Source organism: Megascapheus bottae, chromosome 13, assembly GCF_031878675.1.
Source record: "Megascapheus bottae isolate mThoBot1 chromosome 13, mThoBot2.hap1, whole genome shotgun sequence".
NCBI lineage: Eukaryota > Metazoa > Chordata > Mammalia > Rodentia > Geomyidae > Megascapheus > Megascapheus bottae.
The window spans coordinates 40,346,406-40,362,369 of NC_143521.1; the positions used below are offsets into that span (position 1 = coordinate 40,346,406).

Consider the following 15,964-nt stretch of genomic DNA (forward strand, 5'->3'; position numbering starts at 1 on the left):
TTTATGCATATTCTGTATTTTTAAGTTGAAGTATAATATACAGAAATTTGTATAAATGTGTTTTCATAGACTGATCCTACCCCTTTAACCAGCTCAGAGACAAATAGTCTTAAAAACAACTTTATGTGGTTGGGAGAAAAATGGACCTATTGGAATTGTGTTTGTATACATAACTTGGAGGAAATATGACCTTTAAGCTTTTACCTTTTACCTTTACATTACCATGCTTCCTGATACCTATTGTACTTAAGAATTACTTGGTTATTTAACTACTCTTATCTTACATTGTGGTATTGATTCTTTATATATAAAATGCTGTATTCTTTAAAATGTGAGAGAAATATATATTCTGTCTAGTTTTCATAGGTCTGAAAGAAAGTATAGTGAAAGAAAAAAGTTGTGTACATTTAGCTACTCTTAAGCAAAATGACTTGGAACTTGGGAATCAAAAGAATATATCTATTAGTAACTATTGTTCAATATACTTCGGCTATGTATATTTGATTTTAATTCTAATTTTTGTTCCAGATGTGACTTTTTACTATGTATTTAAAGTTTTGAATATAAGAAGTTCAGAGATTTTTATCTAATGAAAAAGATAATCTCCATTATTACCATTTTATTGTTCTATAATTTTATCTTACATACCTGTATTGTACTTTTTCAGTGGCTAGTATAAAACTCATTCATTGTATGTTTGGGAGTGAATTTTTTTTATCTGTTTGAAAATCATAGTTTGATCCTATGCTAGCTATCATTTCTGTTTGATTCCTTTACATTATACCTGGGAATTGGCTTTCTGGGCCATGCAAAGGAGTATGCAAAGATTCCAAACTCTGAATAAAAACTGGTGTCCTAATTTCTTTCAGGGAAAGTTTTATGTAAAACTAGGTTTTACTAATTGAAGTATCATGGGTTAAGAGTATCAGGGGTAGTGCTGAAAGTAAGGCTCCAGATTAAATTCCTAGCACCAATGAACCAATGAAATCACACTCATAAAAACACACATACTAAAAATTAAATTTTTTTTCTAGGCTTATGCTCATGAAGCAGTCATTATGGAGAAAAGAACATTCTGAGGAACTTTTCCATTACCAGCGATACAGTATTATCCCGTGAGAAGGTGTATCGCATTGTATGTGCATTGTCTACTAAGTATTTTTGTTGTTGTTTTTTAATCAGCTTAGTAATGAAGCCACCATTATGTCCTCAGTCAGTGAAGTAAATATTGATATCAAAGATTTCCTAATAAGCATTAATTTGGAACAGTATCTCTTAAGTTTCCGTGAGTTCGGTTTTTGTACGGTGAAGGACTGTGCATTAATAAATGATAGCGTGCTACACAAAATTGGAATATCACCTACAGGACACCGTAGGCGGATACTGAAACAGTTACAAATCATCTTGTCAAAGATGCAAGAAATCCCTATATATGCAAATGTTCATAAAACTAAGAATGTGGACAATTCCAAAGAGTACCACCCTACTCCCTTTCCAGATCAGAGCACCTGCATAGAACCGATAGATTCTGGGCATAGTCAACCACTCGACTTGACACAGCTGGAGACCATTTCAAAGAATGCCCCTCCAAATGATATTAGGACAGACAGTCCTCAGCTTCCTATATCAGATGATAAGCTATCTCTTCCTAAACATGATTTCCCCATTCCAGAAGATGAAGTACACCAAGATTTGAGTTCTTCTTGTGATATTTTATTTAGTAGTGAAAGTAATGAAATAGACTCTTTGGTGTCAAAGAAATCTGTGGATTGTACAATTGAAGAACAACAAGCAGGAAAAGTTGATTTGGTATCAGAAAATCTGACCACACTTCCTAACCCAGGCCCTGAATGTCTTCCTCCCATCGACTACTTGACATCAGAAACAAATCCTGCAAATAGAACCAATGGTTTATCAGGAAGCATGCCAACAGCCCCTTTCTTTGAATTTCAAGGAGAAATGGTTATCAATGATTTGTACATTCCATCATCTCCCATCCTGTCACCTATGAGAAGTCGAAGCAAGTTGGTCTCTAGACCTTCTCGGTCTTTTCTGCTAAGACATCGGCCTGTACCAGAGATTCCAGGGTCAGCAAAAGGAATTTCAGGAAGGTAAGATTTATTCAATGAACTGTAAGTACTGAGGATTGGGGAAGTTATTATTATGTTTCTATTTTCAGGCCTCCTTTGTAAGTTTGACATACATGTTTATCCCACCAGACTTTCATTGATTCTCTTTTCAGACACTTCCCCCAGGCTTTTCATACTGTATTTTCTTCCCCTAGCGAATGTTTCTAATGTCTCACTACCTAGGAGTCTTTAGCTTACACCACTTTAATTGGGGGGTACATCCTTTCCTCTGAATCTACAGGGGTCATTTTGTGGATATGGAAGCCAAAAACTGGTAAAATAATTTATTAAGACAAATAACCAGGAAAAGTAATAAGTTTACTTAGGATTATGTTTAAGCCAAGGCAGTGGGCAGTCCAACACAAGGAAAATGTTACTGTCCTTCCTGCTGCAGATAAAAGATTGGAGACATGCTTTTATGGGGATACTGGTGGTTTTGCTGATTGATTGTTTCTGGTGTGGAGTATGTTCAAATAAGGCATGCGCACTAGGCTCTTGCTTCCTCATTCCTCCTGGGGTCTACTGGTACTTCGTTCTAGATAGGTCTTCCTGAGTGGTAAATGTGACACTTTTCTGTAGAAGTGTTTCCTTCTCAAACCTTCTGTTCACATCTGGTATTACTGCATTTTATTATTGCTGTTCCTGTATTTGAATTGCTGACTCTGTCCCTCCATGAGATCATTTGTTCTTTGGAAGGGAACTTGTTTTTAATATTTGTAGTTATTTTACTGGGCACAGTGCTTGATACAAATTAATAATTCAGCATGTATCTGCTGAACTTTGTGTTCATTTTTGCACTAGTTGGAAGTATAGAAAAAAGAACAAAAGGGCTTGTAGCATAGCATAAAGACAGATATAAGGAGTGACTACCAGATTAATATGTAACCGATGCCAGAAGAGTAAAAATCTGGAACTCCAAAGAATTCCAAACTAATAGCAGGACACTCACATCTGTGGTAACTGGTCAGCTGATTTACAGCAGGAAACTTTCCCCATTTCTCAGAGTTATACCTAAGATAGTTAAGGTGGGACAGTACTTTACTCTCCAGGGAGACAGGAAGCTAGCTGTTCAAGTTTGATGGGTTTTGCAATGTGAAATTCCCCCACAGGCCTCCAGACTAGGCTTTTTTTTTTTCTTTTGCAAGATACCCCTGGCTGGGCTGGAATCAGTGGGTGCTTCAGACACTGGCCCTTAGTTACTATGGTAATTGAACTACAAGTTTTATTTGCAAAAGAAAAAAATTATGTAGCAGTTTAGCATTTGCAAGAGAAAAGCATGACAATTTATAATTGTTGTGTTCAAGTATTGTCAGTATATTTCAATGGAAACTTTGAGGGTAGTGGTTCTAATGAATTTCTGATTATCTTGCTACTATCAATAGCAAAGCCTGGTCTTTAATAGAAATCAGCAGTAATACTGCCATTTATGAAACACTTTGAGTCTAGCTTAAGTTATCTTGTCTTTCACAGGGCCCTTTAAAGTAGATAGCATTCACTCTTTTACTCACGAGGTGAAACTCTTAGGTTAATTTTTCCAGAACTGCATCGACTGGGATTTCGTTTCACTGGTAAATATTTACCCTTAATAAACATTTTTAAAATGTTGACTGTATATATGACCTGGATTATTTCTTAGGATTATAGATGGCCACTGACTTACTTTTGTAAAATTCTATAGATTTAAAGTAATTGGTTCACTTTCAAGCAACTAGAAAAACTCAATGAAAAATATAATTCTTAAGATCTTTTTTTCCTATGTAAAACTTGAGGTCTTTGTATTTTTTGTTAATCATAAGTTTTGTATAATAAGTGTGAATGTAAAAAATGATTATGTACTCTCTCTCACTAAATAAAAAATAAAAAAAAGGTAGCTTTCTGTATGTGAGAATGATCTACATGGATATAGCCTAAATTGGCATTAAAAAAAAGCAGACAACATAGTGGATAGAAGATAATACAATTTTAGTGCTGCATTATAGCACTATTTATTAAGATGTCATCTTCTAACATCTTGTTCTCATATCTGGTCCACGGCCCATCTGGAAACCCCAGGTAAGGATAGAAAAAGAATGTAAATTCTATTCCATGAAAATCTTAAGCAATTCCTAGAATTTCCTACCCTCTCCTTATGTGCTTACACACACATAATTCTCTCTCCACTAAAGTGTCCCGTAAAAAGAACTATTCTAAGTTCAAGGGTATTCAACTTTTCTTGAGAAGCTGGCATCACATCTTGAATATGTACTTTTTTGTTCTGTAATAAAACTTCTTTTGTCTTATCTCTGAGTTCTTTCTCTGATAGTGACTGGAACCCAGAAATATTTGGGAGATGGTTTCAGCTCAGACTGAGACCACACACAATCTTACGAGTTCATATTGCAAACCTGCATGCTTTATTAGAACAGAATCCCTTTGGGGAACCAGAGAGATAATATGAGATAAATATGTTTGGTTTAGCATGTGTGCCATTTTCCATGGCTTTTGCAGAGAATTTTTAGAAGCTCATGTGGTTTAGAGAGGAAGGAAAACAACATCTCTGTCTTCTGGGAGTCCTTATGCTGGGTCTGAGAATTAAATGGATAGAAGAGTTTAATAAATGAAAAAACATACAAGTTTATTGTTACAAGTAAATACAAATGTTACTAGGTATAGGAGCCAGCCCTCTCTGGGATGAAAATCCTGAGAAGCAGCAGTTCAGAGGTAATAGTTTTTGCCACAAGTAGCAAGCGATGGTAAATCATTGGGAGGTTTTCTTAAAGGGAAAGATGGTTGGAAGTCTGTATAGATTTCTTTCAGATAAATATCTGAGAGATGTTTATCCACTTCTTTCTTTTTGGATATGCTTCTTTTTTTGTTTCACGTGGGAATTTCAACTATTAGGAACAGTATGAAGGTCAGAGAGATGTTTTTATACCAGCTGTTTATTTCAACATTCATATTTAATGCCTGTAACTCAAAATAGTCAATGTGGCAGAGTACTATATATTTATTTTATAACTGTATATAATATATTATATATTACAATATATAACAATTTAGGGGACTATAGTTTAGCTCCTATAGTTATAATTGCAAAGCTCTGCATCATATGAAATGCTGTTAATATTATGAGCATGTGTTTGGAAATTAGAAAGGAAATAACATGAAGAATTTTCTGCTATTGCTCCTCTGCCCTTCTCAGGTCAGCAGCTGGCAGAGATCGAACACAGGGTGTAGCCTTGCAGCAGGCAAGCCTGCTTAGTACTGCAGCTCAACAACAGACAATGCCTGCTAGTGTTGCAACTCTACTGAGAGTGCTGCTAGAGAGCCTTCTTGGGTTCTCTTCTCAGGAACTGGACCAGTGAATCCAGGACAGCAACAGGGTGTGTTCGAAGAACTTTATTCCAAAGAGAATAAAGTGGCAGCACTGCCTCCACCCTTCATCCTTCTCTGGAGTCTGTTTTTTTTTTTTTTTTTAATACCATGAGCTGTGCTCTGAATGGTTGTCCCTATTATAATAAGTTTTACTTTTGGGGTTGGTTGTAGGGCTTGTACACTGCCTGGGTGCTGTTCCTGTGCTCTTCAGTTCAAGGTGTGTGTTACTGTTTTGAGCTGCAGCCCCACTTCTGTTTCCTACTGGTTAGTTGGAGATAGTCTCACAGATTTTCTTGTCCTTACCAACTTTGAATCATGATTCTCAGATCTCATCCTCCTGAGTAGCTATGATTACAGGCATGAGCCACTAATGCCCAACTTGGATGATGACATCTTATTGCTAATTTCTAATAGGGTCTCTTGCAAATCCTTTCCCCAAGGTCATGAGAAAGTCATCAGAAATGAGAAGGATCTAGGGAGGGCTGGGGTTAGGGAGACAAAGAGGGAAGGAGAATTTTTTAACCATGTCTGTCTTGCTAGTGAAGATCTTGTCTCAGGGGTTCTGGATTCTAACTAAATTTTTCTTTCATTAGTGGTAAATAATTCAGCACTATCTGTATCACAGTATTGTTTTCAATCTGATTTTTATTCCCTATTTCAACCTTTCTTTTCTTTGATTATGGTAACAATTGGAAACAATTTTTGTGCTGCTTAGATCATAAACAAGCAAATCAATGAAAATTGTTTTTCCTTACATGACTACCTACTTTTCTTAGTGAGCTTCCCCTCTGTTGCAAATAGAAGTTGCATAGCTTAATGTGCCATTTTTCATTATTATCTCCAAATAGTTGTGCAAGAAGGTTTTCACTTCATATATCCACTTCCAAGTACCAGGCCTCTTAATGAGGGTAATTCTGTCTATTCTCCCTCTCCCCCATCTGTCCCAGCCACACTGATTTCACCTCTCATCAGATTTCCTAGGTCTGTTTTCATTTTCATGTATGTAAAGTTAGTTGCCTCCCACTCTCCTGCCCTTTTTTTTTTTCCCTTTTGGCCTCTAGTGGAGCGTGGAGACATGTTTCACTTCCTCATTTTCATCTTGTTAGCTGTTCACAGCGGGATGCTAGGGAGTCTTTCTCTCTTGCATGGGGTACTCTGTCACTTTGATTGTGTATTTTTGCACATGGCCTGGTACATGCTTACATGTGTAGCTATATTTTGCTTCTAACTTTCCCATATGAGAGCAAACAGATATCCTTTGTTCTACTTCACTCAATATGATTCTTTACTGGTCTTTTAAAATGAAGCTGCAGATGATAGAATCTTGATCAATCTCTTTGGGTCAGATAATATTTACAAGTGATACTTGGGTATTCTCCTTGCTTCTTTCCTTTCTTTTCTAACTTGTCTGACAAAATTGACATTATAGTCAAATGGATTGTCTTTTTCTTGCTTGGATTGATTTCTGAAACCCTGGGGTCCCGCTCTCTCATTCCTCCCCTGGTCTTAGCTAAGGGTTGGAACTCAGAGCCTTAAGGTTAGGCAATTGTACTACCACTAGAGCCACATACTATGCCTGCTCTTTTTCCTTGGAGGGCTGGGCCAGAGAGGGTTATGGCAGATAAGGAATCTCAGGATATCTTTTTAACTCTTATCAGATCCACAGGTGAGGCATTCACACTTAACAAGTTCTTTGAATCCCCAAACAGAAACTGAGTCCAACAGAATTCTTGCTATTTCCATGTGAACCCCAGGACTCTCTTGTCATCTTTTCTTTGGAGAATCATGAAGTAGGAAGGAATAAGTACTTCAGGTCACTGAAAGATTTATCTTTCTTTTTGTCCTCCATAGTTGAATGTGTCTTTTTCTTTTAATTTTTCATCTTTTATGCAACTATTTTAACACTTGGCACAGATTGTGAAACATTTATTCATAGATAAAAGAATGTTTGGAAAAAAAGGGAAAATAAGAATGTCAAATTTCTGGGAAGGGGATAGTATGTATAGCAGTTTTCAGCTCCTTAAGCTTTTATTTAAAAAAAATCATTGTTTAGGTGTAGTGGTGTACACATCTACATAAAACTGGCACTTATGAAACAGAGGCCTGAGGATTGTGAGTTGTAGGCCATCCTGACTCTGTGGAGTTTGGGACTGGCCTGGTTTACCTAGTAAGATTTCCATTAAAAAAAAACGTGGGTATACATAGATTATAGAAATGGGAAAGACAATTTGACAGACTTTAATGTAAAATGTATAACGAGAAAGCATAAATTGTTGCAGTTAGCATTTGTTTGCTCAACTGAACTTGAAACAGCTACAAACATATCATGTGCTTTTCATTTTCAAGAAAAGCTTCACATTTTACTATATAACAGAAGCTTGCTAATCTTAAAATTTAGGATTTAATCCTCCCTTTTAAAATGCTTTCTTGATTAGCTTTATGTAAAAACAGGAAAATTATTTCAGTATTTTCAAATTTTTGGCATGAACATTTAAATAAAATGCTTTTTATTTTTTTCTTTTTGGTGCTGATCTGGGCTTGAACTCAGGGCTCTGGTACTGTTTCTGAGCTTTTTCTTTTTTGTTTTAGTTGGTTGTGAGGCTTGAACTTTGGGCCTGGGTGCTGTCCCTGAGCTCTTCAACTCAAGCCTAGCACTCTACCACTTTGAGACACAGAACCATTTTCAGTTTTCTGGTGGTTAGTTGGAAATCAGAATATCTAGACTTTTGTGCTTGGGCTGTCTTTGAACTGCAGTCCTCACACCTCAGCCTCCTGAGTAGCTAGGATTACAAGTGTGAGACACCAGTGCCCAGCTTCTTCTGAGCATTCTTTTGGCTCAAAGGTATTTCTCTACCATATGAGGCGTAGCTCCTCTTCTTTTTTGATTAGTAGAAAGTAAAACTTTCATACTTTGGTTCTTGGGCTTATAAATGGGATCCTCAGATCTTAGTCTCCTGAGTAAATAGGATTTAGAATTACAGGTATGGGCCACTGATGGCCAGTTTAAATAAAGTTTTAATAATTAATAGATTCATTGTTAGAGAATAAGAATATGTATTTGCTTGCTTGATATACTTCTAGGTAAAATCTATTCATTTGTAGTTTATTTTTCCTAAATTAAAGGCTCTACTTTTTGTTTGAAAAAAGTATATGTTCAATTGCAGCTCTTTCTAGTATACTAACAAAGAATCATGATAATGTCTTATACTTGTATAATGTAATTTTTCTGTAATGGTCATTCTTAAGGAGAGTTGGCAGAACCTTTCAGAATGAAGTAATCCCTGCATTGTGAATTTGACATCATAGGTCGGTGTTGTAAGTCACCTGTTCTTAGCTTTGTGAATTCAGATTTGTATGTTAGATAAGAATTATGGTAACCATAGGTCAGTTTTAAACTGCAACCCGAAGACTATAGTTTATAGTGCTTTTCCTTTGGAAAAAGGAAAAAAAAAATCATTTTAAGGAAAAAGTTGTAGTTTGTTGGCAGTTGTGATATCTATGTTATTGACAACATTCTGTGAAATTATATATGTATGTATATGTACACACACATATGTGGTGTGCATTTTGTCATTATTTTTTTGAGTGATTGCCTTGCCTAAGTCATGGGTGTTTGGCATTAACCTTTATGTCATTGCTTTTCTTGGGAATTTAGGTGATGAAAATATAAGGGAGCCAGGTGCTCGTGCCTCATGCCTGTAGTCCTAGCTACTCAAGAGGCTAAGAGCTGAGGCTTGCAGTTTGATGTCAGCTGGGGCAGGAAAGTATGTGAGACTGTTCCATTAACTACCAGAAAACCAGAGTTGGCACTATAGCTGCAAGAGTACTAACTAACGTTGATCAAAAAAAAAAAAAAAAACACAAAAAAAACCCTCAGGAACTGCATCCAGGCTCTGAGTTCCAGCCCTAAGATAGACCAAAAAAAAAACAAAGTATTTGTGATTTTTTTTCTTTAGAAAATGAACACTTTTAATTCTATGTAAAACTAGTTGTTTTTGCCCATTCTGATTACCATAACAAGAACTATAACTTGGTAGCTTATATAGTAGACATTTATTTTTTCATAGTGTGGAGGGTAGACATCTGGATTCAAGCTGTCAGCCTGGTTGGGTGATCACAGAACTGTCCTGGTTGTTAGGAGCCTTCTTGATGTCTGCTCGTACTTTTCTTTTCTCAGAGCCTGGGTTCAAGAGGAGCGGTCTACCTGTCTCTGGTTTCTCTTTGCATAGGCTTCCAGTCCTACTGGAATAGGGCTCTCTCCTTATGATTTCATTCAAACTTAATTATTCCTACAATCTCTGTCTCCAAATATATTCACATTGCATTAGGGATTTAACATAAGAACTTTGAGATGACACAATTCCATTTCACCATAACAACTAGCTTTTCACAGGAATTTTCTAATTCTCTACTGAAAAAATGAGTCTTAGGTATTTTCATAAATCTTTTAGAAATACATTACATCCCCCAGGCAAAGGCTGTTTTCTTAAGAGGTCAGCCCATCTGAGTATCAGTAGATTTCCTCTATTTTGAGAGGAAAAAAACCTTAATTTAGGGGACTCACAGATAATGAAACTAATATTGGAGGAATATTTACCAGAACTTTTTACCAGAGCAGCCAATAGACAAAATCGTAGATGGTTTATTATTTGTCCTTATTTTTTTGCCAGTCCTGGGCTTGAGCTCAGGGCCTGAGCACTATCCTTGGACTTTCTCAAGGCTAGAGCTCTACCACTTGAGCCTCAGCACCACTTCTGGCTTTTTTCTATGTATGTGGTACCAAGGAATTGACCCAGGGTCTTTGTGTATGCTGGGCAAGCACTCTACCACTAGACCAAACTCTCCCGGCCCCTATTTGCCCTTATTTTTTAAAAAATATTTTCTTACTATTTGTGTTTGAAATCTTATTTCTGGTTAGATATACAATTTTATTAAGAGTAAGTTTCATTTAAAAACTTCCCCATTTTGAAAAATCTACAAGTCAGGCTCTGTACATGTGTATTTGATTTCCTCCATTGTCCACTGGACACTTTCTATGCATTTTATTAATTACATACATACTATTTTATATTTGTGGTGAAATACTTGAAGAACCTGTTAGGGGAGGAGGAAAGGAAGGCGTGTGATGAAAGGGGAAGTAAAATTATGACTTCCTGTGGGGGAGAAGCATCCTTAGTTTATGCAATGTGAATCACTAAGAAAAAAATGGAAAACCACAACAAAAATATTTAGATAAAGTTATTTTATTTTTTATTTTTGCCAGTCCTGAGGCATGAACTCAGGGTCTGAACATTGTCCTAGAGGTTTCTCAAGGCTGGAGCTCTACTGCTTGAGCCATAGCACCACTTTTGGCTTTTCTATGTACGTGGTACTGAGGGTTCAAACCCGGGTCTTCCTGCATGTGAGGCAAGCACGCTGTCACTAGGACAAACTCCCGGCCCTAAAAAGAGTTATTTTTAATTTGTCAAATACTGGACATGCTAAAAGTAGGTAAAAATGTTGTTACAATATATTGATCATCTAGATTGAAAATAGTCTTGTCACGTAGACCTTACCTTCAGTATGTTGAGAAATAATTTCTTGCTTTTTCCATCCATATCAAGAGTTAACCAGTATTCTGAAACTGGTGTTTGACTTACTTGCTTGTGTATGTTCACTGAGAGTTCAACAGCATTGTTGTCAGTAGAATTTTTTAAATTTTCCCTTTAAAAGGCTATATAGATAAACTTATTTGTATAATATATCCATTCTTTTTTTTTTTATCAAATCAGGCTTAAGTCTGAATGTTGCTGTCTGTACATGTTTCTTTAAGAAATACCTTACTCAGGATAGTAAATCATAACTCACAATTTCTTACCTTTGCTTTAAGCTATTTCCGCGAGAGAAGGAATGTTACTACCTCACCTGGAAAACCTGTGACATTGAAAAGTGAGTCTCTATAAATTAGTTCCTACTCATTTGATAGTCTTAAAAATGTGTTAAAATTGTGATTGAGAAGGGCAACCCACTTGTAAAATAGGAAATAATGAAAGTAACTGTAGGCCAGTGTTCAGAGTACTTCAAAATGTTAAAGGTAAGTGAACAAAAGATGGTAATATATACTCAGACATCCAAAAATTTGTACAATGCTTATCAAAAAAGAATTTTTAAGCAAGCTTCACTTAGCATTAGCCAAAATTGAAGGCATTTAACTAAAATGAATGGTTTCAGGCAGTCAGGGCTACAGGACAGGGATATATGGAAAGTGCTTTTTTCCATGGTAACAGGAAAGAGCTGACATTATTGCTGTGGCAAATGGGTCCTTAGAAGAGCTTTTTTTTTCTGTTGGAAAATTCTGCTTATACAAGGTGAAGAACAATGTTCGTGACAATAACAGGGCAAATGGTTGACTATCCTTACTTTTGAAAAAAATTGCCCTAACAGAACTGCAAATGGTATGAATTCTTTCTTGGAGATTAAGTGTAGTTCAAGGATGCTTGAAATACTCCTAAAATAATATCATTGCAGGTGTGTTCATGGTGTTGATCAGTAACTAAATAGATTCTGAGGTTTTAATAACTCTCGGGTAGTGATCTGTTTATTGCACAGTAGAGTTAAGATCCTGTCACATAGAATAGTCTCTTATTTAGGAATTAGCATAGTAGTTTTATTTCCTGTGGGCAGTGTACTTGGTTATGTTAGTCTAGATCTGAAGTCAGCATTGTGATCATTGAAAAATGAATGTCAGGGTATGAAGGGATTGGTGTGTACAGGGACTGGTGCTTTAAGGGCCCCGTAATAGGGATAGTTGACCTGGGGGAAGTAAGAATTGTGAACAAAATTTTGTACTCTCACAGAATAAAGCTTAAGTTCTAATATTGCTGCAAAATATTTAAACATATGGTTTTATTTCTTCTCTCCTTCCAACTATTCCATGTTACTCATCTTTTTTTTCCGTTTTCATTTTGTAATTTTCCCCAAAAGATTCAAATGAGGAGAATTCATCTTCCATCTTTCCTTATGGAGAGACCTTTCTCTTCCCAAATCTAGAAAATGCCAAGGTTAGTTCCATATGTTTTGTTGTGTTTTTCCATGATCTGTTCTTCACCCTACTGATGATTAGATGTGCCTTTTTATTTTCCTATACACTGCTTGAAAAATGCATTATTTTGAAGAATGAAATTTCTAGAGAGTAAAGTTTGTGTTCAATAAAATTGTGGGAAAACTGTCTTTAAGTAGATGTCATAAAACACATTTTAATTTTCATTTTAGGTATGGGTTTTTAAAAATTTCCCATAAGGTCAACTTACTTTAAGAAAAAAAACACAAAAACTCTTCATAGTTTTCTTTGCCATATAATTTGCCATATAATTATAGACTTCATAAATATGTTGGTTTTTGATTGTGTATTTTAATTAATTGTTCAGTACTTTTCCTCTTGTCCTGCTTTATTTCTTGGTCTTGACAGCAGAGAAGTTGAGATAAAACAGTATTCTAGGGAAGGAGTAAAAGTATGAATTAGTTCTTCTAAAACACTTTGTCCTAAGATTAATGCTGAGCTATAATTCAAATACAGTAAGAAAGTTACATCAGAAGGTTGCTGTTTAATATAATGTTCCTCATTACATATTTTTACTAATGAAAGTTGATCTAAGTAACTGGACATTTAAGGGAACTAAAGTCAGATATTGTATGGCTTTGTAAAATATTGCCACAGTGAGACTATCAACCCAAAAGTAAAATATTAACTGTATCTTATTTTTTAAATAGAAAAGATCTATAAGGAATGAATTTTGGACCAAAGAAGAAAAAGAGGAAGGAGCCACCTCAAGGAACTCTTTTTTAATCAGATCAAGGTATGATTTCATGACTGATAATTTGTTCATTAGAATAAATGTTTTAAAATGTAAGCTGCAGTACATGCAATGAGTATTAGTACCTTCTACAATGCAAAAAAAGTGGCAAGGCTAGGCTAAATCATTCTTTAAAGAAGTCATAATTTTTGAAGCTTTCTGGCATCTGGAAAAATGTGACTCCTTGGCATACCATTACATCCATTAGCAAAGACTTTCTTGTTGGGAGTTTCATTTTGTGCAAGTTACTGAGTGAATTTATCCTCACATTTCTTAAATCTATAGGAATGTGCTTAGCTACTATGAATATATTTCAATAATTATGCCTCCTGTACTGTTTACCTTCTGAATATACATTGACACTTTTTTGGCTAGCAGTATGGAATGATGTTTTTCTTCATTAGCCCTGAGACATAAGTTCCGAGCAATCAGATATAATTTATTTACAATTATTAATTTTATTACATTATGGCAAAATGAGGAGTCCTTGGATTGATTGAAAAGGCGGGCAGGGAGCTAGAACTAATATTTACAGAAGATCTAGTGTTTTATAATGTTGCCCAGAGATTAGTGTTGGAGTTGAATAGCTGATTTTTGCTTAGAATATTTAAACTGAAATGGTAAAACTGTGATCAGTCTCTATGCTTACTATTTGCACCACACTTGCAAAACCAAAAAGGAACCAGGTTAAATTCTACTTATAGTTTATTTGTATTGAAATATAACAGTTTGAGTCAGAGCACCACTTCTGATTTTCTGGTGGTTAATTGGAGAGAGTGTCTTATGGATTTTCCTGCCCAGGCTGGCTCTGAACCTTGATCCTTAGATCTCAGCCTCCTGAGTAGCTAGGATTATAAGCATGAGCCATCCAATACTCAGCGAGAGAATTTCTAAATTTTCGTGATAAGTTTTGAAAATGATCAGATTGGGGTAATTGAACTCTTAAGACTTTCCTGACCTTTGGGTTCTATGATTGGTTATTTATAAGTGAAATCAACCTCCCCCCCCACGAAACAACAACAACAAAAAAAGCAAAGTGTCAAGGTTTAAGTTTCATCTAGCACGTTGTAACTTATATCCCCTTTCTTTCTTTCTTTCTTTCTTTCTTTCTTTCTTTCTTTCTTTCTTTCTTTCTAGCATCTATGATAACAGGAAGGAGAAAATCAGTGAAGACAAAGTAGAAGATATTTGGATACCTCGAGAGGATAAAAACAATTTTCTAGGTGACTCTGCTTCTGAATCAGAATACTCAACAGTAGAAGAATGCTTTCAGAGTTTAAAAAGAAAAAATTCAAAGGCATCCAAGTCTAAGACCCAAAAAACATTAAATTCGGACCCTGTGAATAGGCACAGTTATCCTTTAAGCTCAGCAAGTGCAAATGCTGAATCATCAAACATTTCCTCAAATGCCATCTCTCCTTATGCGTGTTTTTATGGCTCTTCTCCAACAAAGGTTAAAGCAGGATGGTTAGACAAGCTGTCTCCTCAAGGGTATGTATTTATTTTCTTACATTTCATGAACATTTTTTGAAAAGTTCACATTTGTCCATTGTTCTACTTGCTAGTTTTCTATACCTAACCTTACTATCCTCCGGCAGTCAGGTTCTTAGGATGTTCAGTATTCTTTTGCAGATGCTGGCGTTTAGGCATAAAGAGGGATGAATGTGGGTGGTGCCATGCTCATTAAGGTGCTAAATAGCAAAACTAGTGCTTTGAATCTGGGTTCCTAATGTTAGTTACTAACATCATACCATGTACACTATTCTGTGTCCTAATCTACCACAAAGCAAAGCAACAGACTTGAGTGAGTATTACTGAGCCCAAATGGCATGGATTGTGTTCATATCAATAGTGTTCTGTTTGTGAATATGAGGCTATTGTTGTTAGAAAAAGTGCATCATTGTTAGATTGAGGTCTTCACTGTTACTGATTGATGGTTCTGATGTTTGTGTGTTTCCCGGTCTGTTAAAAGAATTCCTTGAATATATGCATATGTATATGTATATGTATATCTGTATATCTATATCTATATTTATATCTAGTTCTTGCTGGTCCTGGGGCTTTAACTCAGGGCCTAAGCACTGTCCTAGGACTTTCTCAAGGCTAGAGCTCTACCACTTAAGTTACAGCACCACTTCTGGCATTTTCCTATGTATGTGGTACCAAGGAATTGGACTTGGACTTGGGTCTTCATGCATGCTAGGCAAGCACTCTACCACTAGGCCAAACTCCCAGCCCTTGAACATTTTAATGTAGATTTATTTCAGGTGTTCAAGTAACATATCCCTTATGCATTGTACTGAGAACTCTTGGGAGAGAGATTATATTTAATTGGAATTTTTTTTTGGAATCCTGTTTTTTTTTTTTTGGTGCTGGTCCTGGAGCTTGAAGTCAGTATCTGTGTATTGTCCCCTGAGCTTTTTGCTCAAGTATAGGGTTCTGTCACTTCTGTCACAACTCCACTTCCAGCTTTTCTGTGGTTAATTGGAGATAAGAATCTCATGGACTTTACTGTCTGGACTAGCTTTGAATCATGATTCTTTGATCTCAGGGTCCTGAGTAGGTAGATATGATTACATATGTCAGGAATTCTGTTTTATAAAAAAAGTTACAACCATCACAATTTTTATGATTAGCAGTTACATGATC

General features: G+C 35.9%; 1 protein-coding gene across 1 annotated transcript in view; it reads left to right on the top strand.

Annotated features, from left to right (window-relative positions):
- Positions 1–15,964, top strand: part of Arap2 (ArfGAP with RhoGAP domain, ankyrin repeat and PH domain 2) — a 154,563-nt gene that overhangs the window by 12,653 nt on the left and 125,946 nt on the right. The window contains 5 exon segments of the mRNA XM_090343730.1: positions 1,035–2,111; positions 11,353–11,411; positions 12,447–12,523; positions 13,233–13,318; positions 14,453–14,806. Of these exon segments, the coding sequence (XP_090199856.1) occupies positions 1,204–2,111; positions 11,353–11,411; positions 12,447–12,523; positions 13,233–13,318; positions 14,453–14,806 (1,484 nt within the window). The 5' untranslated portion in view covers positions 1,035–1,203.